Below are 27,765 nucleotides of genomic sequence, written 5' to 3' on the forward strand. Positions count from 1 at the left end.
TGGCTGCACACACAGCCCTGCATGCCGTTCTCTCTCCTCATTGGATAAAAACTGTAGGATACGATAAATGTTTTCTCCTCGGCTCAGAGCAGAGCAGAGGGACTGACAGACCCGTGTTTCAGACCAAACACTCTATGTAAGTGATTGCTGTCGGAAGATATAACTATTTAAGACTTATATTAACACAAATATATCACTTACTTCTGCTTTAATTAAAGAAGACTAAATGCCACTCAAGAAACATGAAATATCTAAAATCAACCGTCAACATGTGCGATGCTGTTTCTACAGATGTTTTCCTTTGTGACGACTGAACTGTCGACCCCGGCTCCGCTCAGTTCACTGACAAACCGACTGTACAGTGAATCAGCTGATGAATACAACATGAGCGCAGGTGGTGGGAAGAAAAACTCACACCCAGGACTCACTTTCACGCCATAATTCATCGTCACACTGAGTTATTGGTTTGCCTCACTTGACCAGTTCATGAGTGGATTCACTGGCTGCGGCGGCTCTTTTACCGTCGTCCTCCCCCCCCTCACATTTCTGCGTCACAGCGGCAGATCAATAACACATTTCATGCTTTCTGGTGTGAGTGCTGCACTGGTGCTGCTGCTACGACACAGGAACCACTGGAACCACTCCGCTTTAAGAAACTTTCACATCTGGTATCTTTGATCGTCGCTGCTGATAAAATCTGTTTATCTGACGGAAGCTGATTAAACTCAACTTCTTTCTGCTTTCACAGCCTCGTGTCCTTTTTGTCCCAAGTCTCTGTGATGATGCTGTTAACACACACTGACCTCCGACCCTTCATCTGCACGCCAGGCACGTCATGTCATCGTTTGTCACAGGTCTGCACCAATCAGAGGAGGTTATTGATTTCACAGCCCATCACTCAAGGCCTCTTGATCCAGAGGTCAAAGGAAGGTGTGACCTTCCTCTTCATCCAGCTCTCCACCTTACATGAACCACTGACCGGACAGTAAACTAGACTCTGAACAACAGTCTATCAATTTATATTATTTTCAAAATATATTACTCCTCCTTACCACTGCCAATAACCAAACTCACACAGAGATCAATATTTAAAAAGCAAGTTAAAAAAAAACATCTCGGAATTTCATACATGTGAGATTTCTAAAATTTCTCCAAAAAAAAATGGTAAAAATTCTCAAACAAAATCTTGAAAAAATGGTAACAATTTCTCTCTCAAAAAAAAGATAAACAACAAGTGGTTTCTCCAAGAAAAAAATGTTAAAAATTCCAGAAAAAATTGGTAAAATTTCTCAAAAAAAAAAAAGTGGTAAAATTTCTCAAAAAAGTGGTACCAGGACTTGGCATGGCATCAGATTTAACTTGTGGATAATGGCTTATTTTTAATATATATATATTTTTTTTAATTTACTAGAAATATTCCCTGCAAAAATTAGCCACTGTATAAATGTCTTGGAGATATCTTGATTTACAAAGTATTCAAAACACATGTAGTTAGTTACTGTCCACCACACTCTGTCATTTTAATCCTCAGGGAGTCATTTTGCCACAGTGTCATTAATGTCACATTAATTTAATGGTATTAGACTATTGTAACAGTCCATATCCTACGTTGCATATAATTTGCCTGTAAAGTCTTGTGGTGGGTGTGACTGTGACCTCGTCGTGTCACCCTGCTTCACCTCCTCCTCTTCCTCCTCTCTCAGATCTGTCCCTCATCCTGTCCTGCAGTGAGTCAGAATTGAGAGCAGTGACAGATTACACACAGTATGTTACAGTATATGGGATTACTGATGTTTCTCTCAGTGGCTCTGATGTAATACAAACTGGGTCAACGCTCAGAGACCCACATACACTCGAGTTTGGGTTGAGGAGTTTTTCCTTTTTTCTTTTTTTTTTTTTTCTTCTATTTTTTTTTGCCAACAGTTTTGAATCAAATTATGTTTCATGGTCACAGATCTGGAGCCTCAGCAGTTTATAGGCCACAATATCCACAGATTTAAAGCATTTTACTTTTTCTATGATATTTCCACCAGAGCCTGAACTCATATGTACTGTAGGACTTTGAGGCTTTGTGTGCAAAAAGACACAAAACAAGATCTTCTGTCTGAACCTAAACAGGATTATTCAGTGTTGACTGTCAATACAAAGGTGTAAAAAGTTTTTTCAGGTTGACAATATATATTATTGTTGGTGTATAATTATTTGGTAACACTTTATTTGATGCCTATCTCTATAACGCATTATAACCATACTTATAATGAGTTATAATGCAGTTATAGCACTGTATAACTATAGTTATAAACACTCATAAATGATCATAATGCTTTATAACAATAATCATAACACATTATAAAGCATTTTATCATGACTTATAAGGTCAGGTATTATAATACATTATAATTGTTAATAACTCACTGACAATGCCCACATCGATCGATGCATTATGAATATAATGTGTTTGGCTTATAAAGGTGTATAACCATCATTATACTCATAAATTATCATAAGGCTTTCTAACAATAAGGGTTAGGTTAACACATTATAGAGCGTTATAACTCTATTATACTCTATACTTGACCTTATAAGTCATTATAAAATGCTCTATGATGTGTAGAGTAACCCTAAACTCCAGACTGAATTTGTCACTTTCACTCTTCACCTTAAACTTTGGCTACAGTGATAGGTTAACACATCATGGTGCTTACCTTTTTTTTCTATTTTACTCATTTCTTTTTTGAGAGTTATTGTTTACAACATATGGAAGTCCTGTCATACTCTGGATCTTATCAACTGCACGGTTGTACAGCTGTTATTCTTTGACTTTTTTTACTCAGCACCTGCCCTTTCTAGGTGTGATGTGCGTGTCACGTGTCCACAAAGGTTTTTTCTTTAATACAAAAGTGTACTCATCACCACAACAACTTCACACTGTAGTGATCCAATCCAAGCAGCACATTGTTTCCAGTTTTATCAACCTTCAATGTGCTGATAAACACAGGAGGAAAGTTTATACACCATACATGTTCTTGACAATTATTCTTGCCTTTTTAGACATTTTTAATAAGTTAAAGGAAATGTTTGCATGTTTAATTGTTGGCATTTTTCATATACAGCAATAAAAATCTACCAAAATAAGGTGAATATTTAATTGTGTTCATGTTAAATCCGTCATGTGATTAACTTTGTGTTGTGACCATTACATTAAGTGTGTAGCTGCTGCCTCTACTGGTCAGCCCACTGCAGGTGCCTGAAATAGACTGAACATAATAAGTGGTCAATTAGAGAACAGAAGCGCTACAAACACGCTGCTGAGTGCTTTTTACCGTTTCTTTGATGTAAACATGGGACCACAGCGCTGTGAGCAGCTTCATACACCCTGACCTTGATGTTCAGACACACTGACGTTGTTCATCATCTTCCGCTCCTCTCGGTCCCGATCAATGTAAACTTGTTTTTGAAGCAACAACGACTGAAATGATGAATTGATGCCAAAGCTGATTTTATTTAGAACGTAGGAAAAGCAGCAGTAAACCATAACCCCAAACCAGCATGCAAAGGAAACTTTACATTTCCACACCTACTTTAACTAGAATAAAGTTCCCAAGGGTCACCAAAGAGATAATACTAGTAAGGAATCCCTCTTTATCAAACAACACTGTTCATTTACTGTCTATAATTTTCTTTGCACGTCCAAATTCTCAGTATTATCATTATAGAGCCCTGAAAATGCCATTTACTTTTCTCTCTAAACTATTATGTGTCTTTTATAAAGGGTAGGAGTGAATGAATAAAGGATGGTGTGCGTTTAGAGACTGCATGTAATTAATCAAAAGTTTGATTGAATTTAATTAATTAGAAAAGACTGTTAAATAATGTGCATGTTGTTTAGTAAACAGCACACACTGATTTTTCAGCCGTGCACATGAATTATTGACCTGTGTATGCAAATCTTCCTGCATGAGCTCATGTGTGAAGGAAAGATTAGTCCACATCTGCAAACTCATGTTGATGACTTATCACATTTTACGGCTAATTGAACGTTTCAGTCACGGTTCACAAATTCCTTTGTGCAGTTTGTCACTTGGTGGCGTGATTAATAATAACCAATAAGAAAAGGCCCCTGACAGGGTAGACTTACAAACTCAGAGGTGAAGAGCTCATGTAAGATGATAATAGTGAATAAAAGAGGATTAGCTTCAGACTGTCAGCACTGTCAGATGAGACAGAGACACGGGAGCGAGACATGAACAGAAGCTCGTAATTAGACGATTAGGCGGAGACGGTGGCCTTCTTCTTCAGCACCCTCCTCGTGCCCTGTCTGGGGACACCAGCGCCACCAGGAGTTTGAGCCGGGCCGGCGCTGGCGGCGTTGGCACGGCTGGCCTTGACCTCATCGATGAACGTTTCGATGGCGGTGAACTTCTCGGTCAGGTCGCCCAGGTGAGATTTGAGGGCGTTGAACTCTTTGTAGAGGTCGTCCAAAGCCTCGGACAGCGGCTGAATCCTAAACAGGGAGAGTCAGAGGAGATCTGGTGTTGATCATGATTGATTGATTGATTGATTGCTACTTTATCGATCCAATTGTTGGGAAATTCAGTTTGTAAGAAATACAGAATAACATACATCAGTGGTCGGTCTGCTCCCAGTTATGTAACCTCACTACTGGAACAAGGTGAAGGAAGTGAAATGTACAATGTGATGACACCTAAATGGTGCTGACTTTGGATTGGGAGGATTGGGGGTTTGAATATCTGCCTGGTTCAACAAGATTTGCATAAGAAGAGCTTGCTTTCTTATAATGAATAGATGTGAAAACTAAGTGTTTGCTGTAATCGGTAGCAGAACATTTCAGTTAATAAGTACACTGCAAAAACTCAAAATCTTACCAAGAATATTTGTCTTATTTCTAGTCAAAATGTCATTTCTAGTCAAAACAAATCTCATTACTTTTACTAAAAGACACTTTTTACTTCTTTCAAGCATATTTTCACTTGGAATAAGTAGAAAAATAGTGGATCAAGCTTTTCTTTCTTATTACAAGCACAAAAATCTTGCTTTCACTGGCAGATTTTTCTACTTATTTCAAGTGAAAATGTGTTTGAGACAAATGAAAATTATCTAAAAACAAGTTCATTTTTTAGGTGACGAATCCTATTTTAAGTGAAAAGAGTTTAGTTTGGACTAGAAATTAGACATTTTGACAAGAAATTAGACAAATATTCTTGGAAAGATTTTGAGTTTTTGCAGTGTATAATCAGGAGGCGTAATGTAAGATAATAGCGTTGTGGACCTGAGGGCTCAACACAACCAGCTGGATAGCTCAGTGGGTAATGTCACTTACTGTGACTTTGGACCGGGAGGCTTGAGGTTTAAATGTGTCTTACTGTTTCAGAAGAACAACTTGTTGTCTTATAGTGAATAGACATGAAAAGTATTTGCGGCAATCATAATGAATCGTGTTCTGTGTCATTATTAGTAAGTATTATGAGAAAGTGTGATGTAAGATAACAGATTGGTGGAGCTGAGGGTTTGACACATTGAGGTTTTTGGGCAATGGGCTTCAAATCCTGCTGCTGAAGAAGAAGCCTCCCTCCGAGAGCACTGAGTGTGGCCTTGGGCTGAATCAATACAGGACGCTCACTCCACTATAACACTACACTACATTTTCACATGCCTGGTATGACATTAGAAACAAGAAAAACAAAAATTTAATGAGACATAGTGGAGAAATATTAAATCAAAATGACAGTCAAGTCGTCTGTTACCGTTGCCCTGGTTGAAATACATTATAAAAACGATAAAACAGTCAATGAAAAAAGTGGCGATGAGAAGTCAGGGGGCCAAGAATTACTAGCAACGGCCCTGGATGTGGACAATATAGAAAGTAAACCAATCAGGTATGTGTAAAAGCAACTGCACAACAACATACACAAATCCTTTCAAGTTATCACCAGTGATGTAAGAATCTCCAGTAGCTAGATGTTTCAGCCCCAATGGAAGCAAGTGAAGGTCGTGTTTCTGAAAAGAGGCTCCATAGAAACTGTCTGAAGCTTGAAACACCAAAAAATTAGAAAAAGAAAACTATAAATAATTTAAAAACATAACATAACTTTGCAGGATATATCCAGATACAGAGAGGATCATGTTCCTGTAGCAACCTGGAAGAATCAATAAGTATGGTTCAACCACATGTACTTTATCCACCATTTCACACTTTCCCTGTGTTTAATCTTAATCGTTGAGCCACAAAAAAGTATATGATATATAATTTTTTTAAAAGACATTAATATCCACCCGCTTGTACGATGGGAGCCTTTTATTCTGTGTGACTGTAGGAGGCAGACTGTTGCTTCTCAAAGTTTTGGTTTTGGAAGTTTTCTGACTCTTCTGGTTAGAAGATCAGTTTCAGTTTATTTTGGCAGAGACGTTGCTGAAAAACAAACCTAAAACAGACGATGTTATGGATGTAAGAACAACTGAAACATTGATCAGTTCTACAGACAAATTAACCTGTCTGTTTAGTAACCACAGTACAATAATTATAAACTTCACATCAGTAAAATATACGATGTGGCTAAATTTTTCAATTTGATCAATCTTTTTTGTTTTGACTCAGACTAAATTGTGGAATAACAAATTAAAAATGTATCAGGGTGAAATCTGAAGACCAAACAGTGAAGAAGCACAGAAGAAGAGTTATGGTTGAAGGGATAAATAAATAAGAGAGCGATACATTAGACATGTCTACTTCTGTACTGTTTATTTAACTTCATGACTGTTAGGATGTCTGAACCTCTAAACTGTGGCGAGGAACAGGAAACACCAGATTTCCTTATGGAAAATTCTGCACAGCAGCTCATTTCTATTTTGGCTTTTAAATTGCAGTTTCAGCTGCAGGTTCTTCTGACGACAGCAGCCGCAGAGTGGACCCATCAGACTCCTGATTTTATTTTCAGCCCGAAGCGTAAACCAAATTCCTGTGGCGACGCTCTGCTTCCAGACTGTTTAATTTCATTCATGTGGAATATTCTGCTCATTCAAAACACACAGGAGCTGCAGAGACACTGCATGTCTACGCTGTGATTTGTGGACAGAGTTAAAGATCTTTGAGATGATTTACACTAAACTCAGCTACCTTCCTCGCCACAGTGAGCTTTACCTCACATTCCTCCATCCTACGGTCTTTATACTGTTCATCTTTCACCAGGGGAACGAAGAAAACCAGGAGAATATTAATAACTGAAAAATCCTTCAAATCAAAGACCAAATAATACTAGCTACTGAATAAGCAAAACTGAAATCCTTCATTTTGAAAAACCATCTGTCTGAAGTTTTACAAGATGATACATACTGTGACCAGATTTGAAGGATTTCTTCTTCAAAGATCACAAGGGCAGATATTGTACCTCCAGATATTTAAGATTCAGTTTAGTAAAAACTTTAACACCCTCTCTGACTCTGAATTTGTCCATTTGAATTTTAAATTTGAGAACTTGCAGCAAAAAGATAAAACTAGAAATCTCAACAAGGGGAAACTCAGACCACCACATATATTCTGATAGATTTGTTTTGGTTTTTAGTAAAAATATTAAGTGCAAAATTCAATACAAGAGCCTGCAAAACTGGCTTATGTGCTGGTTAATAGTCCAGTGAGTAACTCCCCAGTGGTTTTCACACTTTGGTTTTTATTAAAATAAATAAGCTGTTATTGCAGATTGTGTGACGGAGGCTGTTTCAAGTCTTAACGCTAAGCTAACAGATAAACTGCAGCTGCTTTATTCACTCCTCCAGAAATGTACAGTATGTTCCTTTAAAGACAACGTCCTGGTATTAAGTTGGATCAACATCTGTGTAAAAAGCATGACGGGACAGACGCCGATGGTGCCTCTGCTGTCTGAGATCGCTCTCTGGGGAGGTGTCACGGCAGATTGCTTGGTTCAGTGTAACTAGACAAGCAGAGGCAGCACGATGACGATGAGGGGATTTCTCAGCGGTAGTCTAATACCTGGCGTAGTCGGGCAGCAGAGACTGGTGGTCGTTCTGCAGGAGTCCTTTCATCTGGTTCAGGATGTCGAACCTCCAGTTGTCCAGGATCTGAGTCAGGTTGGCCACGCCGCGCATGTTCACCCTGTCAGCTGGGACGGAAAGACACAATTTTACATGTTTGTTATGGCACAAATCACATCACATCTTGGCAAAGGTGGATTTTTCTTTTTGCTCTTTCAATCCCCGCCCTGTTCCTAAATCCTAAATCCTAAATCCTAAAAGTTTAAGACAAAAACAAACGATGAATCATCACATGTACAGACAGGTTTGCTCTGAACGGCGAGGTTGCAGCGTGAACTTTCACCTCTAGCTTTGACATCATCACCATGATGTGCCCTGAACTTGACCTTTGAGCCAGAGTAAACAGAGAGTAATCTGGGAGCTCACAGCCATCCCTGAAGTTCCACTCATCGGTCGCCGTCGACGTCGACGTGGGGCGCCGCCTCTGGGCCAGCACCGTGGCGACGGCCAGCAGCAGCAGCAGCACGCTCAGTTTGGAGGTCATGATCACACCAGCACCTTTTTTAAACGACAAAAGAGAAACATATCACCAAGTTCTGCTCAGAGTGTTTTAGCCTCTTTCAGCTCGTTTTGGTTTTACATCCGTCAACAAAGTCACAACCAAAAGCTTAATTGGCTCAAATGTTGGGCAAGTTACTTTAAAAAAGTAATTAGTTATAGTTACTAGTTACTATCCTTAAAAAGTAACTGAATTAGTAACTGAATTACTACATTAGAAAAGTAATTAATTACCAGGAAAAGTAACTGTTGCGTTGCTCAAATATGTCAAATTACTTCGACTCGTAAAGTGTACGTTTTTTTCAGTCCATTAACTAGTCGGGAAAAAAGCGTTTATCTGGAACTAACCAATTCACTCAGTATTCTTGAAAATGTACACGTATATAACGTACACTTTAAAGGGTGCATTATTTTGTGACGGGACTTCTTGAGTCAAGTAACAGTGCATTTTTGGTAATGGCGTTATAACAGGGAAACCGTAACTTTTTTGATTGCTCATTACTGAAGAAAATAACGCTGTTCATTTATAACGCCGTTATTCCCGTCACTGATTGGCCCTAATTGACCAGTCTAATTTTCAGCAGCTGTTTTCATCAATTAAGTGCTGATAAACCCACTATTCACCACCTGCTCAGCACCAAACAGCAGACAGACTGTCAGAGAGCAGCTGGTAAACACAGTGAAGCATTTAGGAGCTAAAGAGCCAGATATTTCCCTCTGGAGCCGGTGGAGACCAAACACAGAGATAAAAGAGAAGGAATACTGGTCCAGGATTCATCACAGGGACACGCAAACAGTAGTTTTGTGTTTGATACTTGCTGCATTAGCCTCAAGTGTTCAAAAAATCAATATGGGTTTTAGGTTAGGTGAAATCAATATGTTAAAGATTTTTTTGGAACAGAAAAATAATATTACAAGTAGTGTTATGTAGAAAACGATCTTTTTAGAAAGAGCCACAGGATAACCTGTGGTTCACGGCTCCACACTCGGCCCATGAATCATCTGAACACTCCATATAAACCTTTATAATTATCCAGATACAATGATTCCTATAGTTAAAGTTCTTGTTTTTAAAGCCTAAAACTTTTACTGTTTTACACTGCATCTTAAACTATTCCCTCAAAACATCTCAGGTAGTGTAACTTAATATTCTGGATTTAGTTTTAACTTAAACTAACTTTGCAATGTGAAAATTATGGTTCGATGAAGACTGAGCCTAAACAAGGGACTGGACTGTATGAATTTGATCAAACTTGTAAACAAAGAGTTCAGCAGGTCCTTCATATACATCTTCATCAGACTCAAATGACTCTGTATGTTTGGTTATTTTCACATTGGTATCATAGTTAAGTGTTCATAAAGTCCAGGAGATTGTCTCCTGTCTCCTCCTCCCTTCCTGGGGTACACGATATCCTCTGAGTACCGAGTGCCAGTCTCTATTTTAGTCTTAAAATATGAGGGAACAAGCCACATAGATTACACTGTTCCTCAGCACTGTGTAAAACCTTGTATGGCTTTGCTCCCACTGTGGCTATCAATCCTAATAACACAGAGAAAAAAGGAAATCTAACTTTTTCTGAGCACAAACTTCTAATTCTTCCAGGCGTGTCAGGGAATGGAAAAGAGAAAGAAGCCCCGGGGCAAAAAACTCTGCTCCTGCAGTCAGCTCACATTAAGGAATGAGTCCAAGCTTTAGTCAGAGCTGATACACAAAAGTGAACCGACAGAGGCACTCGGAAAACTCGGAGGAGAGCTGCAGAGACATGCAGAGTGCAAACTACCTCAGCAACTTCATATTGTTTCAGTGATACACACACCTGCAATAATACACAGAGGCTGTGGTAGACTACACAGTTGGTCAGACATGTGTTGACCTGCTGGTCGGCTCGAACAGGGAAATTATTGTGATGAGATACAAGACATGTAAAGAAATTCAGTGGCTGTAAAAGTTTGACAATGACAAGGAGGCAAGAAACTTTTCAAACTTTTCTAAAACAAAAATTTATAGCAGCAGTCTATACTTTTCTCTCCATGCTCTATATATTTTAGAAGATCTTATCAGCAACTTTTCCATGGTGCAGTGCTGCAGTTTGCTGGTTTTAAGGAGTTTGTGTGAAACGACTGGACAGATGCTGCACTAATCTTTTGTTTCGTCAACAAAATGTCAGGTGTCAAGTGTCAGGTGTTGGGCTTCTCATCTGCCAGTTCAGTATTTGGTTTTAGGGCTGTCAACTTTTTTAGTCCACGCTCCCTCTCTCTCTCTCTGTCTCTCTCTTCTTGTTGTCATCACTTCCTGCCACCACAGTTGTTTTCTGATAAAGCCACGTACTGTCCACGACCTGCTCAGTGGTGGTTTGTGAGTCCATGACTAGAGCTACAATGTGGTTGCACCTTCATCTAGACATAAACATACCCACATCAACCACTACAATACACATGATGATCATAAATGACAGGTTGTATAATCAAAATTGCAAACTTTATATTACTTAATCATCAGTCTCTAGTTGTTATTATTAAAACAGCATATGCTGAAGGTTTGCATGAACATGTGGAAGATCCCTGGTGTCTATGAAATTATTTCTTAATGCAAAATTAACCATCTCCCAAGAAAATACACAGACACCAATGTGTCCTTTATGCACACACACACAACAACACACAAAGTACACACAGGCAACCACACTGAGCCCTCACACGTGTCCTTGCCCAGGTTTTCTCCAAAGGTAAAACTGTTTTTTTTAAGCGATCAAAATCTCATCACCTCTAACCACTCTCAATCTGGCAACCATGACACAAGTTTGGCCCCGTGGTGAAAGAAAATTTCCCCGAGTCATTCACATTTTAAACGGCAGATGCCTTATTCAAATTCATGCTCAACATTAATAAAAAGTCCCATTCAGTTTCATCTCAGGCACGTATTACACTTCAAGTGCTCATGCTTTTTATGCAGCATGAATGCAGGCACATTTTCTTTCAAAGCAGCAGCACCTTTCAGGAAAAAAATATTTTACACTGTAGTTACATGATCGTTTACTTCATGCAGATTTTTAAAAATGTTTTTGTTTTATTAGGTTGTATAAATCAAGGCAAGAAGTGAAGTAGCTCAATTTAGTCTTAATATCACAGGTACAGTAAGCAGACGCCCTTTTACTTTTGTTAGCTCTACTTTCGTTTTCTTAATGATTTAAATCTCAAAGAAAATGTTAGTAGTCCCAATACTTAATTATCAATAGTTAAATATAATCCTGCTCTCTGCACATACCTGTGTAACAGTGGTACACCTGATGTCCTGCAGCTCCTCTACAGCAAAAGTTCCCCGCAGTCCCAACAGAAGGCAGTGATATGCATGCAAAACTGCAGAGAGAGTGAGAGAGAAAGGGAGAGAGGAAACACACACACACACACCTAACAAAAGCATGCATGCACATGCATTTATATAAAAAAAAACTCACACTCTTAGTTTCGAACATTCACATGCAGAAACACATGCATAGCATCTACTCTTCCCCCCATCATTACAGAGGCCCTGTGGTCAGCACAGTGTGGTTTAGGTTTGAGGCAAAGCTCCAGCACCATGGTCGGTTTCATCTGTTTTGACCGCTATTTGTGTGAGTTCTTCTTTTCTGTGACCCTTGGATGAAGTCACATCCTGGATCCTTCAAATATGAAATCACTGGTCAGATTTTACCAGACTGTGCTTGTGCTCTGCACTCTGAAAGACTGTTTTCAGAGCAATTGCTTCTGACCTAATGGTACTTAAGGATATCTCAATGTTAAATGACAAAAAATTCAATCTTTCTGAATGGATTTCTTTGTTATCTGTCAGACTGGCTCCATAGACTTATACAGGGAACTAAGTACTATGATCCAAAAAGCACACTGTGACCATCACTTTCCAGTTGTTTTGACTTAACAATGTTCTTGTGATTTATATTACAATGTCTCAGCCCATTCAGAAGAAAATATAGTGTCTTGACTCACAGATGGGACTTTTATTTTTTTTTTATCATGATTCAACTCTGATATAATATAATGATAATATTTGATAAAATAAGAAAGAAAGAAAGAAAGAAAGAAAGAAAGAAAGAAAGAAAGAAAGAAAGAAAGAAAGAAAGAAAGAAAGAAAGAAAGAAAGAAAGAAAGAACCATTCATCATCGTTTTCTGTCCATGTTTAACTGTTAAATAAAGGTTGGGAAGAAAAAAAGTAAAGTTCCTGCTTTCTGATTGGCTCTTACGCACGTCTGTCAAATGTTCCACTTCCGGTGTGGTCCGTTGCTAAGTTACATCTACTCTCTGCTCGTATGCTAAACAGAAGCTAGACTGATGTTACATCTAATAAGTGTTTTGGGGAAAATACAACGTTTCCAATAATTTGTAGATGTTGAAACTGCTCCGGTGAAGCCATGGCAGCTATAAAAGACGGAGAATACACGGCTACCATCTACAAACTGGTGAGGAAACTGTTTTAGTCGAGTTTAGCTGCTTAGCTCAGTGTTAAAGTATCGTCGATAGATCCACTAAAAAATCATGAATTGTATTTTCTTGCGTATTGAAACATGTACACAGGATTAATAACACTTTGTCCGAAATGGTGATGGACCTTTGGTAAATTCAGCATCCATGTAACACATAAAGCAACCGCTAATTTAATCCATTAATAAAACAAAATGTAAGCAGATCCTGCAATCAGGGGAAACATGACACTGGTGCTGAGTTGAATTAATCGATGAAGGTAAATGTAGCTTAACATATAGCCTCATCTAAACTGCATGTTTACAATAGCTAAGATAAGATAAGATAAGATATGCCTTTATTTATCCCATAATGGGGCCAGCAGCAGTACACACATACACATACAATGTCATAAAAAAGTGCAGGTGTATGAAAGATATATAAAAATGTAAAATGTACAAGAAAAAAACGGTGCAAATATAAATATGAATAAATACAAATATGGAGAATAAAAAGAAATAGCTTTGAGTTTTCCATGTTAGTGCTGATAATTTGTGATCGAGGAAGAAATCCTGTATAGGTCCATCTCACTTCATTCTCATCTGTCTTTTAGATTAAAGACAGCCAGTATGTCGAGGCAATTCACATCCTAAACAGTCAGCTGCAAAAGCACACAAAGGTAAGTGTGGGATTTCTCTGTTCATTTATGAAATATCATGCATGGAGCATAATAGAAACAAACTGTCACCACTTAGAAAATAAGTCATGCCTACAGGTCTAGTGTTTTAATCACTTCTTTAACTGATTTATGCTTTGAAGACATAGATAGTAGTGTAATATTTTGTGCTGTTGTAACTGCAGACCTATCTGTTTATATTTCATAGTTGTTGTGTCTTTTATACTGAACTACTGTCAGTGTAACAGCCTCTTTCCCCGTGTCCCAGTCCAGGGCAGCACTGTCTCTGCTCGGTTACTGCTACTATCACATCCAGGACTTCACCAACGCTGCAGAGTGCTACGAGCAGCTCACACAGCTGCACCCAGAGGTGGAGGAGTACAAGTTGTACTATGCACAGTCCCTTTACAAATCTGGTGCTTATCCTGAGGCCACCAAGGCTTCCTTTGTCCTAGACAACCCCAGCAGTCACACCAAGGTACAGCGCACACACAAACACACAACACCCCCATTTTTCAGCAGCTTTCCTTGGTATTCATTTGTCTTATGTTTGTCCAGGTGTTCAATCACAGCTTCAGATTTGCAGGGTTAGAATAACTCCACCTTATTTACGCTCAGATCTTTCACTTTGTTCTCTCCATCTGCTGTATATTTTTCATCACACAGAGAGCATTTGTTCAACATAAGTGGTCTAACAAATGGATATTGACTAGAGAGACACACAACAAATAAATAAATAGTGCCACAACAGGAAGCAGATTTTTACTACCAGAAAGTCAAAATAACTTGATATTGAGTTTGAATAAACGTGTTACTATGATAAATGTTTTAGTTTCTTGTAGTAAAACAGGTTCCAGGCTGTGCGACAATTTGGATCACAGTCAGAAGTTGATGTTTGTGCTTAATTTTTTTTTGTCCCAAGTCAATCCAGCACTTGGCTCAACACATCACGTCCCTGTTTTACCTTTGCTTTCTCCCCCCCCCCCTCTCTCTCTGTGGTACAGATGGTCAAGCTGCAAGCCAGTATCAAATACTGTGAGGAAGATTACTCCGCTGCCAAGGTGACAAGCTCTCACATCTGTTTATACACACAATCCACCATTCCACATCAATACAGATGCAGTTTGGATGGTTATTATCTGCAGGCAATAAAAGTCTGTGCATGTGTGTGTGTCTGTGTGTGTGTTTGTGTTTGTGCAGTCTTTGTTGGAGCAGCTGCCCCAGGACGATTCAGACTACATCTACAACATGGGCTGTCTCCTCTACCAGGATGGAAAGTATGAGGAGGCCTGTAAAAAGTTCACGAATGCCATGCAAGTGCTGGGATACGTGCCAGGTAGTGTTTTTTCCTAAGACACACACATGAATACGTCATTTTATACAACAGTACAGCACACAGCACAGGAATTAAGAACACCCCGAAGGCATCGTTTTGGAGGAAGTCTTAAGAAGAAGTGTAAAAACAACACATACCATCATCTAGTACGTAAACCAATCAGAAGATGTCACATTGCATGATCTAATTCAGCTAAGATGACAACGATTGATGATGGATTGATGGATTTATTCTTTGATTTTGCTTTTGGGAAAAATTAAACCATCAGTTTCAGTTTTATTGAACATGTCAAGAATAAAACAAAAACTGAAATACATAAATAAAAGCATATAAACAATACTAAAATGTTAAAAACAAACAAATAAAGAAACAATAAACCAAAATCCTCTGTAGCAGCTCAGTCACTCATATTAATAGGAGGACGTGTGAGGACAAACTCTGCACGAGGCGAAGCTGATAACCAACAGCTGCACGTGTAATAGTCAGGAAAGTCTGACTGAGTTGAAGTTGGCTTGAAGTGCAGTTTTGATTGGGTGGACTCAGCTGGCTAACGACCATCACCTGACTAACCTGCATCAGTACAGCAGGTCTGGTTGGCATCACTGAGTCTGTTAATTCAAATGAGAGCAGCTCTGTCTGCTGCTCTAAAACATCCCATGAATCCACCATCTGTCACACACACACACACACACAGGGAGAACACGACCTGGCTTTATAAATGCGACTACACCAGCTGAAAACAAATGAACCGTGTTTACAGTTTCATGTAATATCCGCATATATAAAATGTTTTGATATTTGTATATTTGTACAGTGAAAAAGTTTAAGCATCTCGTAATGTTGTTGACGTCCGCTTCTGTCTTTCTGCTGTTCCTCTGTCTCAGCGTTGTCCTACAACATCGCCCTGTCTTACTACAGCCAGAAAAACTACGCTCAGGCCCTCAAATACATCGGAGAGATCATCGAACGAGGAATCAGGGAACATCCAGGTAAAAACAAATCCGAGCCAAACTGCCATCATCTCGCCTGCGTTGATTAGAATTAATATGAGCAATCTGTTGTGATTATTTGATTGTCTAATAACGATCTGTTGTCTGCCAGAGCTGAGCGTGGGGATGACGACCGAAGGCCTCGACGTCCACAGTGTGGGCAACACCCTGGTGTTGCAGCAGACAGCTCTGATTGAAGCCTTCAACCTTAAAGCCGCCATCGAATACCAGCTGAAGAACCGTAAGGCAGTGTCTCTGAAACATGGCATAATGGCACCTAGAACAAGCAGTATGAAGAGAGAGATGAGAAAGACACCTGTCAGGCAGAGAGCTTGACTTTCACAGAGTAAAACCACCAATTATTGAAGTAATACTTTCTCATAGAAATAACTGTTAGACCTCTCTCTCTCTCTTTCACCTCTAATACATCACAATATCTAGTAGGTCTTAAATCATTCTTAAAGGCTGTGTGTCCAGCAAGGTATCACAGCAGCATTGGTCATTAGTGTAGGATGTGTTAACCTTGGTTATTCTTATTCAACCACAGGTTGTATAATTCAACCTAAATCAGGTCACTTTTGCAGAACTGAAAAGCTTGTAAATGCAGCCGCAGACAGACACTTACACAGAGATGAAAATCACCTAGAGAAGAATCTGTAAAGCTTCCTTTTTATCTTCAAAAGCAGCGCTCTGCTCCCTCCTCTCCTCCACCCTCTGACACATTATCAGAACAAAGCTTCAACAACTGTGATCAGAGGATGATGAGCAGGAAGGAGGATGTCTGAAGCACCACATCAAACATCTCCTCTGTCAAAAGGAACAGGGCGCTACATCACTGGCTGTACGTCCTCTCTGAGACAAGACAAGGTGCTCAAGGCCAGAGCTGAACCCAGGCTGTGGGGACAAACTCATATTTTCATAATCATACTCAGAAGATAAAGAAATTCAAGATTGACTCGTCTTGGTAGCTGAGCAGTTCAGGGACAAAACCGCAACAACATCCCCTGTTCAATTACTCTCTGTGTTTCTGTCACTGTCTATTAAAGGCAAAGTCGTGCTGCAAGTTTCAGGCATTAAACAGTAAAAGATCTTTTTACACCCAGAGGCAGAGTAGCAAAGTTTTACCACATAATGTCCCCAAATTACCACATTAGTGGTAAAACTAGAAAGTAAAAAAAGTTCATAGATAACTCCTTTCTCAAAGTAAAATGTAACTCTGCCAGTTTGTTTCAAAATGAATTAGTGAATTTATTTTCCTTACATCTGAAAAAGTGTCAAAGCTATTTGCAAATTTCATGATTTTATATTGGAAAATTTCCATTCTTATTATCATTAAATCAATAAATGTCGCATGAGGAATAAAATCCACTCAATACTCACAGTGAGAAACAGCAGATAAAAACTTTTTATTTGTTTACAAGGCTTCTGTACAGTAAGTGCTGATTATTCACTAACTTACTGTTTAATTTGAATCTGGTTGGTAAAGTTCATTCTGCAGAGAAGCTGTGATACCGACTCAAACCAACTGTTTTCTATTATGTTTGACTTTCATGTGGATTCCTGAAGTGAAAGGAGCTCAGGAGGCTTTGACAGACATGCCCCCCAGATCAGAAGAGGTAAGAGGAAGTGCATGTGTGTGTGTGTGTTTGTGTGTACTCTCCACACTCCTCGGATGTGTGTGATGAAAGCTGCCCAGACCTGTCCCGCCAGCAGCCTGGAGTGAAGAGAGATTAATAGGAAATCAGAACAGAGACGTAGGTGTGAAGGCTTACATGACGGTAATGATGACCGTGTTATTGTCCTGAAAATACCTCATTAAGATGAATGTACAGATGGGACGCCGTCCTTGGTCCAGTGTGTCACTGCCACTGTGTCAGGACCGTTGTTTTTAACTTGGGAGAAGTTTGGGACAAGTAGTGCACAGCTAGTGCCCCCTAGTGGAATTAAGTGTTACATGTTGGTGTCAATGTAGAAACACAAATACCATTGAAGGGGGGCACTACTGAATAGGGTAAAAGTTTTAACTTAAGCTATTGCCATGAAACTTCTAAGTTTATCACTAACATTAAGACAAATGTTTTTTTGTATTACAAGTTTTGTCAAATGTTATGTTTAAATATGTAAATGAAGCAATATCTAATGAAATATGCGCTAATTTGCATACATTTCCAGAACTGAAATCTGAACAAAATAAAATTCTTGTTTTATTTAGTTGACATATTAGAGTCAGAAGTTTTTTACATGGAGGATTTTGGGCATCTCTTTTTATCACTCTGTAAATGAGAAAATATAGTCACCAGCCCTAAAAAAAAATTTAATTTCACCATGTTTTTAGGAATAAAATGTTGTATAAATCAGGCTTTGAATTATGTATCAACAATCCCCTCGGTAAAAACCTTCAGAATACAGACAGGAATAAAACTGGAAGGTGGTGGATGTAAGTGCTGCTGAAGTGGAGATTTCGGACTCAGAGTCTGAGGAAAAACACAATTTGAGAAAACAGCCTTTAAAGACTAAAATTCCATAGATTGTTAATGTAAATCATACTGTTACGATTGGTTGCGGATACGGAGGAAATTACCATTTTTGGAGCCTACATTATTGTTCAGGAGAGAGAGAGAGCTTTACAATGATACCTGACATGACATGGGTCAGACAACAGGCACAGCACAGTATGTCAGTATGTCAGTAGCATGCTAACTTTTGGTGAATTTAGGAGAAATCTACTGACGAAAGAGACAAAATGAAGTAAAATATCCACCTTTATGTGGATTTTCTACCATTTATTTCCGCTTGTCTGAAAGAATACATGTTAAGGAAGAAAAATAGCCCAAAATATAATGATGTGTGTTTGTGTTTTGTCAGGAACTGGACCCAGTGACACTCCACAACCAGGCTCTGGTGAACATGGACACGAAGCCGTCGGAAGGTTTTGAGAAGCTGGCCTTCCTGCTGCAGCAGCCGTCCTTCCCTCCCGTCACCTTTGGAAACCTGCTGCTGCTCTACTGCAAACATGAGGTACGCAGCAGAGATCGATCACCAGCAGGAGCCGCAATGACACAATGACTTCACCCAACCCCTCATGATAGATGAACCTGAGACTGTGTTTTCTCTTTGCTCCCTGTGCTTATGTAGCTTTTAACTGAGCTTTAACTGCCTTGTATTTCTGTTAACTGGCACCGTTAACTGAGTTAAGTCACTGCTGATGCAAACTGAATTTTCTTGCTGCTGCAGCTTCTTTTTCAACGTGTTACAGTGGCAAACAAGCAAGAGGCTTTTATTGTGAAAAAGCAATAGAAACTGCAGTTAACAAGTTAGTGATACTTTGTGCTGTATACTCTGCCATTTCTGCTCAGTGGAAAACCACAGAGCAGTGCCAGTACAACTTAGAAAGTCACAGTATGCCCAGTTTCACTGGGTTTTTGCCTAGTTTGGTTTTTTACACTGTGTTTCCACAGTGATGATGTACGTTTGGCCCTTTTTGAGGTTGAGCTCTTACACGGCTCACTGAACACAAGACAACCATTTTACAGTCACGCTCAGCTGCCGTTTGATCAAGAGCTCAGAAGACGTAGTTAGAAGATGTTGTGGAAATTTCCTTTAATTTGTGAGAGAGAAAAACATAAGTCCAGCAAAAAGAGGTTTCACTCAAAGTACTTTATTCATTTATTCATTAGGATTAATGAAAGAGTAAGTAAGAACAGGTGCGATTCCCCTTGTGGTTTCGGGCACGGAGACGACCACTTTTCTTAAGCGTGACTATAACAAGAGTGCAAAGGTGGAACTTGCCCTTTTTCCCCGAAGTTCATCTAAACATCGTAAACCTAAGATCTTCGAAGTTCATCCAAAGGTCGACAGGCAGATTTTCTGCTGACCTCCTTGTTCACAGGACCAGAATCACAAAACATCAATATACAGCAAAACATACCTCAGTGCAAGTTTTACCTGATTCAACACAATTAGTTGTCACCATGTTTCTCTGTGCGTAATGATGCACAAACAGTTTTACATATTGTTTTTCCTCTGTTTTTAAACTTTCATCTCCCTAAGTAGTTAACCATCAGCTCCTCATAATAACCTTGTTTGTACCTTGTTTACTACGAGAGATGAGATCGTACAGGTCTTCATCACAGCTTAGTTCCTGTGGAGTCATTTGCTTCACAAGGGACAGTGTCAGCATTTTCCACCACACTTTTACACCAGTGAGGGTCTCTGCAGGGAGCAGCAAATGTTTTTAGGAGGATTTGGATTCATGGTGTGAGTCTTAGTGGAAAGAGCTGAAAGCGCTGAGAGCCGTGGGGGTTTTCATTAAAACGGTATTAATGTCTCTGCTGGATTCAACCTCTCTCTCACTCAGTACTTCGACCTGGCGGCGGACGTCCTGGCAGAAAACGCCCACCTCACCTACAAGTTCCTCTCCCCGGTGAGTTACACTCTGCGTTCTGCATTATTTTTAGCGTTGTTATTGTTTTGAACACCATGAAATGTCTTCCATCGTTAAATCCACGTCACAGCTAACATGTTTGTTTTCTCCTTTTCCAGTACATGTATGAGTTTCTCGATGCCTTGTTGACCTGCCAGACAGCACCAGAGGAGGTACAGAGCAGATAACACATTTTTTTTCAGTGTTTTCAACATTGTACGTAAGAAATGTCACTTCAGAGTCATGCAAACGTCTTTCTTAGCTGCAGCTTTTAAACTCAAGAGTTCAGTGTTGTATGTTAACTTAAATCAAGTTGTGTTCATGGATTTACGCTTTTGTGTGTTTAATTTGTCTGTTTCTCTCACAGGCCTTTAGGAAGTTTGATGAGATGAACGGCAAACTGACTGAGCAGCTACGAAAACTGGCCAAGCAGGTTGGTTGTTCACCTCTCCTCCTCTTCCTCCTCTCCTGCTCTGCATCTTCATAGAACTTACACTACGTGCTACGTACATTCAGAATCACAGTAACTGCAGGAACCTGACACAGCCATAGATAAAAACATACAAGTGGTGATCTCAGGAACAGAAAAAATGAAATACCATAATAAAAAAATTGGATGTCAAGATGTAATTGGCTGAATTTGTTGTTTTGTCTTTCTTCTCTAAGGTGCAGGAAGCCAGGATGGCTCGAGATGATGAAGCACAGAAGAAAGCTCTGCAGGACTACGACCTGATGCAGGAGAAGTGAGACGGACACACACACACATACACACAGATACTGTATGAAAATAGGAAAATTAGTTAAATTTCAAAACTCTAGTCAGCTGTTTTTTTTTCTTTTAATTCCTCTGCTTTAATGGGATATTTCAACATTTTGGCAAATTGGCCCATTACCATAATCCTTATAGTCATAGGTTCGTTACATTTAATTGTCGGTGTAAGCTATTTTTAGAACGGCAGAGCAGAGAAGTGAGCTGTTCATGGGATTTCTCGGTTTCCCTCATCAAACTCATCAAATACACAATCCAACAACTCCAAAACGCTCTGGTGGACAAGTTGTGACCTGCACATTCACCATGCTATGAGATAATAATGAAACGTTACGAGACCGAGTCCAAGAAAGGGACCAAGAAATCCCATGAGCCTCCGTAGCGTAGCTCTGAGTACTTCTATAGGGATTATGACTGTGACTATAGGGATTATGGCAATGGGCCAATTTGCCAAAATGTTGAAATATCCCTTTAAGATGACACACTGAAAATCGAATTCACAGAGGCAAAAACATACATTCAACTCGCACAAATCCTGGGATTTTATTTCCCTCTCCATCCTGCCTGGTTCTCCGTCTCACCACAGGTACATCGTGGTGTTGATGGCTCAGGCGAAGATCTACTGGAACCGGGAGAACTTCCAGATGGTGGAGAAGATTTTCCGCAAATCGGTGGAGGTTTGTAACGAGGACGACACCTGGAAGCTGAACGTCGCCCACGTGCTCTTCATGCAGAACAAGTACAAGGAGGCCATCGGCTTCTACGAGCCCATCGTCAAAAAGCACTACGATAACGTGAGTAGTTTCATGGCGGCTGCCGGTCGGTCTCGTTCATGAAGATGAAGATGTGTGGAGAGAGAACTCAGAGTATCGTTCCCCTCTCAGCACCACTGACAGTCTGCAGTCAGGATTAAACACTGACAGTTTCACTTCTTGTCCAGGTGGAGCAGTGTAACATTCAGGAGTGTCCCTGCAAGTGCAAACCTTCGGTAAAGATAGAGGCCAGACAGCTGTTTTTATCTCCTCTGCAGTGTCCTCACATCTGTGCATGACATCTGTTTGAATGACTTTCTGATATTGCAGTGTTTGTGTGGGATTTTGTTATTTGTTTGTTTGTTTGCAGTCGTGTTTCTCCAACATCTCTGCCAATTGAAAATATGGACATTTAAATCACCATAAATTTGAGCCAAAAGTCCTGACGTTTTTTTTTGTTTTTGGAACAAGAAATGAGGAATGACTAATTTTATCAGAGCAGCTTTGTGTTACAGCGTTTTTTCACATCATGAAATAATTTAAATGCTTTAAGTTATGTTACAGGATTGTAGCAATTTATGTTACTAATCTGGTATCAAGTATCATCTAAAATATCCACAGCTGCTTTGATTGCATTGACAAAAACGTTATGTCTATGAATATTACCAAAAGAGAACCATACCGTTCAAGTCTAAAATTACTTTTTCCAATCTTGCTCACATCTAAACTGGAAAATCGTCCGTGAAATAAACCATTAAAAGACTCTGAGGAGCAGCTCAGATTCAGAAGTTATAAATAAATAAATAATATTTTAGGTGATGATGAAGAACTGTGTGTGTGTGTGTGTGTGTGTGTGTGTGTCTGTTGTAGATCCTGAACGTCAGCGCTGTGGTCCTGGCCAACCTGTGTGTGTCCTACATCATGACCAGCCAGAATGAGGAGGTAATGTACAGAGGTTAATGATGCTGTGTTTGTTTTATCCGTAAATGTTGTCTCTGTGTGTGGCTCTGTATTAATTCACATTCTTTAAACAGTCTTTGTAAACAGACTCCTTTCTCCTCTGCTTCCTCTTCATGTCACTGTGGCTCAACAGGCCGAGGAGTTGATGCGGAAAATCGAGAAAGAGGAGGAGCAGATTTCCTATGACGACCCCGACAAAAAGGTCTTTCACCTCTGTATCGTCAACCTGGTGATCGGGTGAGTTCCTCCTGTTGCTGTTGCTGCTGCCTTTTGTATTTCTATGTTTCTTGTTTTGTTTTTTTGTCTCCACAAGAGTTAAGAATTTCAAAATAAGAGAATTCAAGTCAGTCAACACTCAGTCACTCTGTGTATCCATCACATTATTCAATTCAATTCAGTCCTGTCATAAAGTTGTGTTTATCTTCCAGGACGTTGTACTGTGCCAAGGGGAACTACGACTTTGGTATCTCTCGTGTCATCAAGAGCCTGGAGCCATACAACAAGAAGGTTAGCCATTTTATGGGCTGTTGTTTTTTTTGTAGCAATCAGATACAGAAAATGACACCCACACCCCACAGCAGTGACTTTTATATCACAGAATATCTCGTTCTTTAACCGGGAGCAGTTTTTTCTAGAGCAACGGGAAGTATTTACTTTGATTTAAAGGAGACATATTATGTCCCCTTTCCACTAATTAAAATAGTTCCCAGGTGTCTTAAAGACATGTCTGTGACATGCTGTGGTCAAAATACCCCAAGGATCAAACATCACAGCTCTTTTCATCCTCTCAAAACAGCCCTGTTCAGAACGGCTGGTTTCAGTGCCTGTCCCTTGCCCCGCCCCTTCTACCGGTCCCAGGTAGGGGTGGTATCATGCAAATTCGAATCCTAGTTACATCACTGTAACAGACAACTGAGGGAACAGCTCGTAAAACCACATTGGATTTCAACCTAGGCAGCCTGCACATTACAGATTTTTTTTGTTAATTCTCACATTTTGGGGGCCAGAAGGCAAGACAAACACCCAAATATATGTTAAAGAGCCTTCAAAAAGTGATATTTCTATAATATGTCCCCTTTAAAGGCTGAGTGATGGACATAAGATCAAAACTATAAAAATCTGGTATTTTTGAGACAAATATCAGTCAGCGTTGAGTCCTGCAGGACTATCTGGCCGAGTGTCTTCTCTGAGGCTGAGCTGCTTTTTGCGACCTTTGATCCGGTCCAGTCACAACACCAGACTCTGGCCGCAGCTGAGTCCACTAAACTCCAGCTGAGAACACAAGCCGTCATCCTGAGTGTCTCCCCTCTCGTCCTCACAACAATCACCACCTCAGAGTCACATTCACAGGGGAAGCAGAGAGGAGCTCAGGAATGTGAAGCCACAGTCACGCCAACGTTTCACAACCATCATCACCAATTCTGTTTTTTTTTGTTTTTTTTTCACTCACTGTCATGCAACATCACATGGTGTTAAACCAGGACTGTAAGGATTTGAGGAAAACATACACCAGCAGGACTTATTGCGATCAAAATTGTGACAAATGCATGTCAATAACAAGGTATTGTTTCTGTGTTTGTGTGTATTTTGTGTGTGTGTAGCTGGGGACGGACACGTGGTTCTACGCCAAGCGCTGTTTCCTCTCTCTGCTGGAGAACATGTCCAAACACATGGTCATGCTGAGGGACACTGTGGTACAGGAGTGTATTCAGTTCCTGGAGCACTGTGAGGGTGAGCAGCGGTCACACACACACACACACACACACACACACACACACACACACACTTTGAAAAATGTTGGACCACTACACCGTCAGTGTGACGACAGGATAAACTCCAAAAAAGCATTTTCATATCCTGTGTCTTACTGGACAGATTGAGGATCTCATGAGTCCTGAATCCTGATGATGATGAACTCAGTGATCCCCGGAGCTTCTTGGATCAAAATGTCCCCTTGACGATCAACATCTTGTCCAAACTAAAGTGTGTCAAATTTCCGTCAGTAGAATTTCATGATATATTTGACATAGAAGAATACATAGTATTTCATTGAAAACAATTATATATGGAAGAAACTCCAACAGCTCCTGTTTTTAATTAGACTTCTCTGTTTTCAATTCATCTTTGTCATTTTTACTTTCTGGTATTTCGGACATGCTTATGTATGTTTCAAATGTTTTGTGTCGGCTATATTGTAAATTAAGTTAAGTTAAGTTAAGTTTATTTAGGATAGCCCCTTGAGATGCAGCATCTCGTTTTCGAGGGGGTCCCTATACAGAAACAATGCAAACAATACACAAACAAGACATACTATTACAATGATACAAAACACACAGAGACACAAAGCACAGCACACTGCTCACCCACTTCACCAAATGAGTTTGATCCTCAATATACAGTATTTCCGAGTTTAAATAAAGTTTCTAATAATAATAATCTAGTAATAATAATCAAATGAATTGACTAAACTTATGTATCGTGTAATGGGTACAGTGACAGTGTGGGAATAAAGGCTGAATTTAATTTATACAAACGGTCACAACATTACTTTTTATCATACTGACGTAAATTTGCTTGGACATACTTTAGTTTAATTTGACATCCTCCCTTGAACCCTTTATATTCTTATTACACCATGACCTTCCCCTTCCCACCACCTTTGAGTCGTCCATCCAACACATTAAAATGAGACTATGTAAATCCTGTCGCTTTTCCTCTGTTTTGCTAACCCTCCTCCTGGCCATGTGCATTTGTTTACAATGAAGCTGGCGAGAAATCAATCAATAGAGTGGTACATATACGCTGTTACCATCTGTATACAGTATTTGTGGAGTCTTATGTCATAACCAAGAGATGACGGATTACGGGGTGCATTTGTGTCGTTGTGGCGCAGAGACGAGAGCTGGGACACCGGGGCGATCTTGCAAAGTTGTTTTTCAGCCAAGAGATGATACGTGGAAGGCAGAGAGCCTCCATTGTCCCTCGTAACAAGTTATATGGCATTTATTAAACCATCACAATTAAAAAGCAAAGCTGTTTAATCAAGGTGAAAAGGTAGCATAGTTAAGCTAAAATTCCTGTATAGTTCCTCTTATGACAATAATGAACGCTGCAGCTTCGAGGAGACAGTCGTGAGTCTTTACGCATCCTGTCTCGTTCTGGTCGAGTCTGGTCTCTCATAATATTTCTTCTGTCTTGTTTGTAGTTTATGGCAAAGAGGTTCCAGCGATCATCGAGCAGCCTCTGGAGGAGGTCCGCATTCACATCGGCAAGAACACCGTCACCTACGAGGCTCGGCTGCTCAAGGCGCTGTTCTACGAGGTCATTGGCTGGAACAAGTGACATCATCATCACAGACTACAACCCGACGGCATTAAGTGAACGTCTCCAACTCAAAGTATAATTGATATCAACCCAGAGACACTCAGTGCACAAACACAAACACAACACCCCAGGGGGAGTTTTTATTTTGAGTTTGAGTTGAGCTGGGAGACTTTCGGCAGGAGGGTAAAATCCCAGAGCTCCAACAGATGTTACATAATCAGTTTGTGTGTTTTTTCTCTTGTTGTAACTGTTGGAGGAGCAGCAGGAGGCCTGTTCTCCATGTTATAAAGTCTTACAGCCAGTTACATGGAGAGAGAGACGATCTGCATTTATAATCAGTGCTACTCGGTGTGTAAAGCAACAAAAAAGTTTGTAGACGCAGAGACGATTTTCAGGCTTTGTTTTATTAGCTGTGTTTATTCTACTAACATATAATACACGATGACTGTTTATATGCCCATCTACATACATTCATGATTCATGCTCATATTTTCTTTGGTGAGTGCTGGTTTTACAGCCGAATTCACATTCCAGACATATTCTGTGTTTTATATTCAGAAGATAAAATGTATGTGAAAAGCTATAACATAATTTAAAGACAATAAAGATTATTATTTTTGGAGAGAAATAAGTGCCCTGTAAAGTAATAATGTGTTTTAATTTACAGCTACAGTAAATATTTCTTGGCCTTTGAAACTGGGATGATCTAATCAGGCTTTTAATAGCTGATATTGATAACCGATTGTTTTCCGCTCTTAAAGGGATAGTTAAACATTTTGACAAATTGGCCCATTGCCATAATCCCTATAGTCTTTGCTCCGCCGTTCTAAAAGTAGCTTGCACCGACAATTAAAGGTAACAAACCTACTGCTGAGCCACGAGCTGCTCAGAGCTACGCTACGGAGGCTCATGGGAGGCTCATGGGATTTCTTGGTTTCCCTCATCAAACTCCTCAAATACACAATCCAACAACTCCAAAACGCTCTTGTGGACAAGTTGTGACCTGCACATTCACCACGCTATAAGTTAATAGCGGAACGTTACGAGTTGTTTTCGAGGTAAATTCATGCAAAACCGCTGATGCACGTTCCCGTTAGGGGCAGTTTTTCAGCAGGCAGTCTATGTATTTACCTCTAAAATCCGATTCGCCTCCGTAGTGTCGCTCTGAGCAGCTCACGGCTCTGCTCCGCCGTTCTAAAAATAGCTTGCACCAACAATTAAAGGTAACGAACCTACTGCTACGACTATAGTGATTATGGCAATGGGCCAATTTGCCAAAATGTTGAACTATCCCTTTAAGCATTTTTGCAGAAACTCAGAATCACCATATTGTCTGATGAGTCTCAGTATTCAGCACCTGAGACTTCAAACCCATGGACCTCCAGACCCCCACAGCTTTTCACCGCATCCTTCCATCCAACTTTCTGAAAACCAAGTGTTTGATACGCACCCACGTTCTGCTCTGCCTGGTCGCCTTTGAGAAGGCAGGAAAATAGGTGAACCTCTTTCTTTATT

The 27,765-nt window shown here is 39.9% G+C and overlaps 2 protein-coding genes across 3 annotated transcripts; one reads left to right on the top strand and one right to left on the bottom strand.

Moving 5' to 3' along the window:
• Positions 1-3,830: 3,830 nt before the first annotated feature.
• Positions 3,831-11,995, bottom strand: LOC146982640 (uncharacterized). Its single transcript, XM_085783697.1, has 4 exons — positions 11,831-11,995; positions 8,434-8,565; positions 8,006-8,135; positions 3,831-4,504 (listed from the first exon to the last, which is right to left on the bottom strand). The coding sequence occupies exons 1-4, from the start codon at positions 11,988-11,990 to the stop codon at positions 4,270-4,272; spliced, it is 657 nt and encodes a 218-aa protein (XP_085639823.1). The 5' UTR covers positions 11,991-11,995; the 3' UTR covers positions 3,831-4,269.
• An 812-nt stretch (positions 11,996-12,807) lies between these two features.
• Positions 12,808-26,872, top strand: ift70 (intraflagellar transport 70). 2 transcript variants are annotated; one of them, XM_085783702.1, is made up of 20 exons: positions 12,808-13,020; positions 13,635-13,700; positions 13,966-14,175; positions 14,702-14,758; positions 14,898-15,033; positions 15,918-16,022; positions 16,135-16,263; positions 17,589-17,638; positions 18,888-19,040; positions 20,380-20,445; positions 20,565-20,618; positions 20,813-20,878; positions 21,112-21,188; positions 21,801-22,008; positions 22,155-22,202; positions 22,837-22,908; positions 23,060-23,163; positions 23,355-23,433; positions 24,528-24,657; positions 26,132-26,872. In XM_085783702.1, the coding sequence occupies exons 1-20, from the start codon at positions 12,973-12,975 to the stop codon at positions 26,266-26,268; spliced, it is 1,995 nt and encodes a 664-aa protein (XP_085639828.1). In that variant the 5' UTR covers positions 12,808-12,972; the 3' UTR covers positions 26,269-26,872. The 2 variants fall into 2 exon arrangements, with proteins under 2 accessions (XP_085639828.1, XP_085639829.1); XM_085783703.1 differs by lacking the exon at positions 22,155-22,202.
• Positions 26,873-27,765: the final 893 nt, after the last annotated feature.

The sequence above is a fragment of the Trachurus japonicus genome, chromosome 8 (assembly GCF_045865225.1).
Source record: "Trachurus japonicus isolate A0001 chromosome 8, Traja_1.0".
Classification (NCBI taxonomy): domain Eukaryota; kingdom Metazoa; phylum Chordata; class Actinopteri; order Carangiformes; family Carangidae; genus Trachurus; species Trachurus japonicus.

Coding starts and splice junctions, on each gene's coding strand:
- LOC146982640 (XM_085783697.1), bottom strand. CDS start 11,990: ATGCATGCTTTTGTTAGGTGTGTGTGTGTGTGTTTCCTCTCTCCCTTT. Junction 8,136..8,433: donor GTGGAACTTCAGGGATGGCT/GTGAGCTCCCAG, acceptor TTTCCGTCCCAG/CTGACAGGGTGAACATGCGC. Junction 4,505..8,005: donor CTGCTGCCCGACTACGCCAG/GTATTAGACTAC, acceptor CTCCCTGTTTAG/GATTCAGCCGCTGTCCGAGG.
- ift70 (XM_085783702.1), top strand. CDS start 12,973: ATGGCAGCTATAAAAGACGGAGAATACACGGCTACCATCTACAAACTG. Junction 15,034..15,917: donor AGTGCTGGGATACGTGCCAG/GTAGTGTTTTTT, acceptor CCTCTGTCTCAG/CGTTGTCCTACAACATCGCC. Junction 23,164..23,354: donor ATCGTCAACCTGGTGATCGG/GTGAGTTCCTCC, acceptor TTTATCTTCCAG/GACGTTGTACTGTGCCAAGG.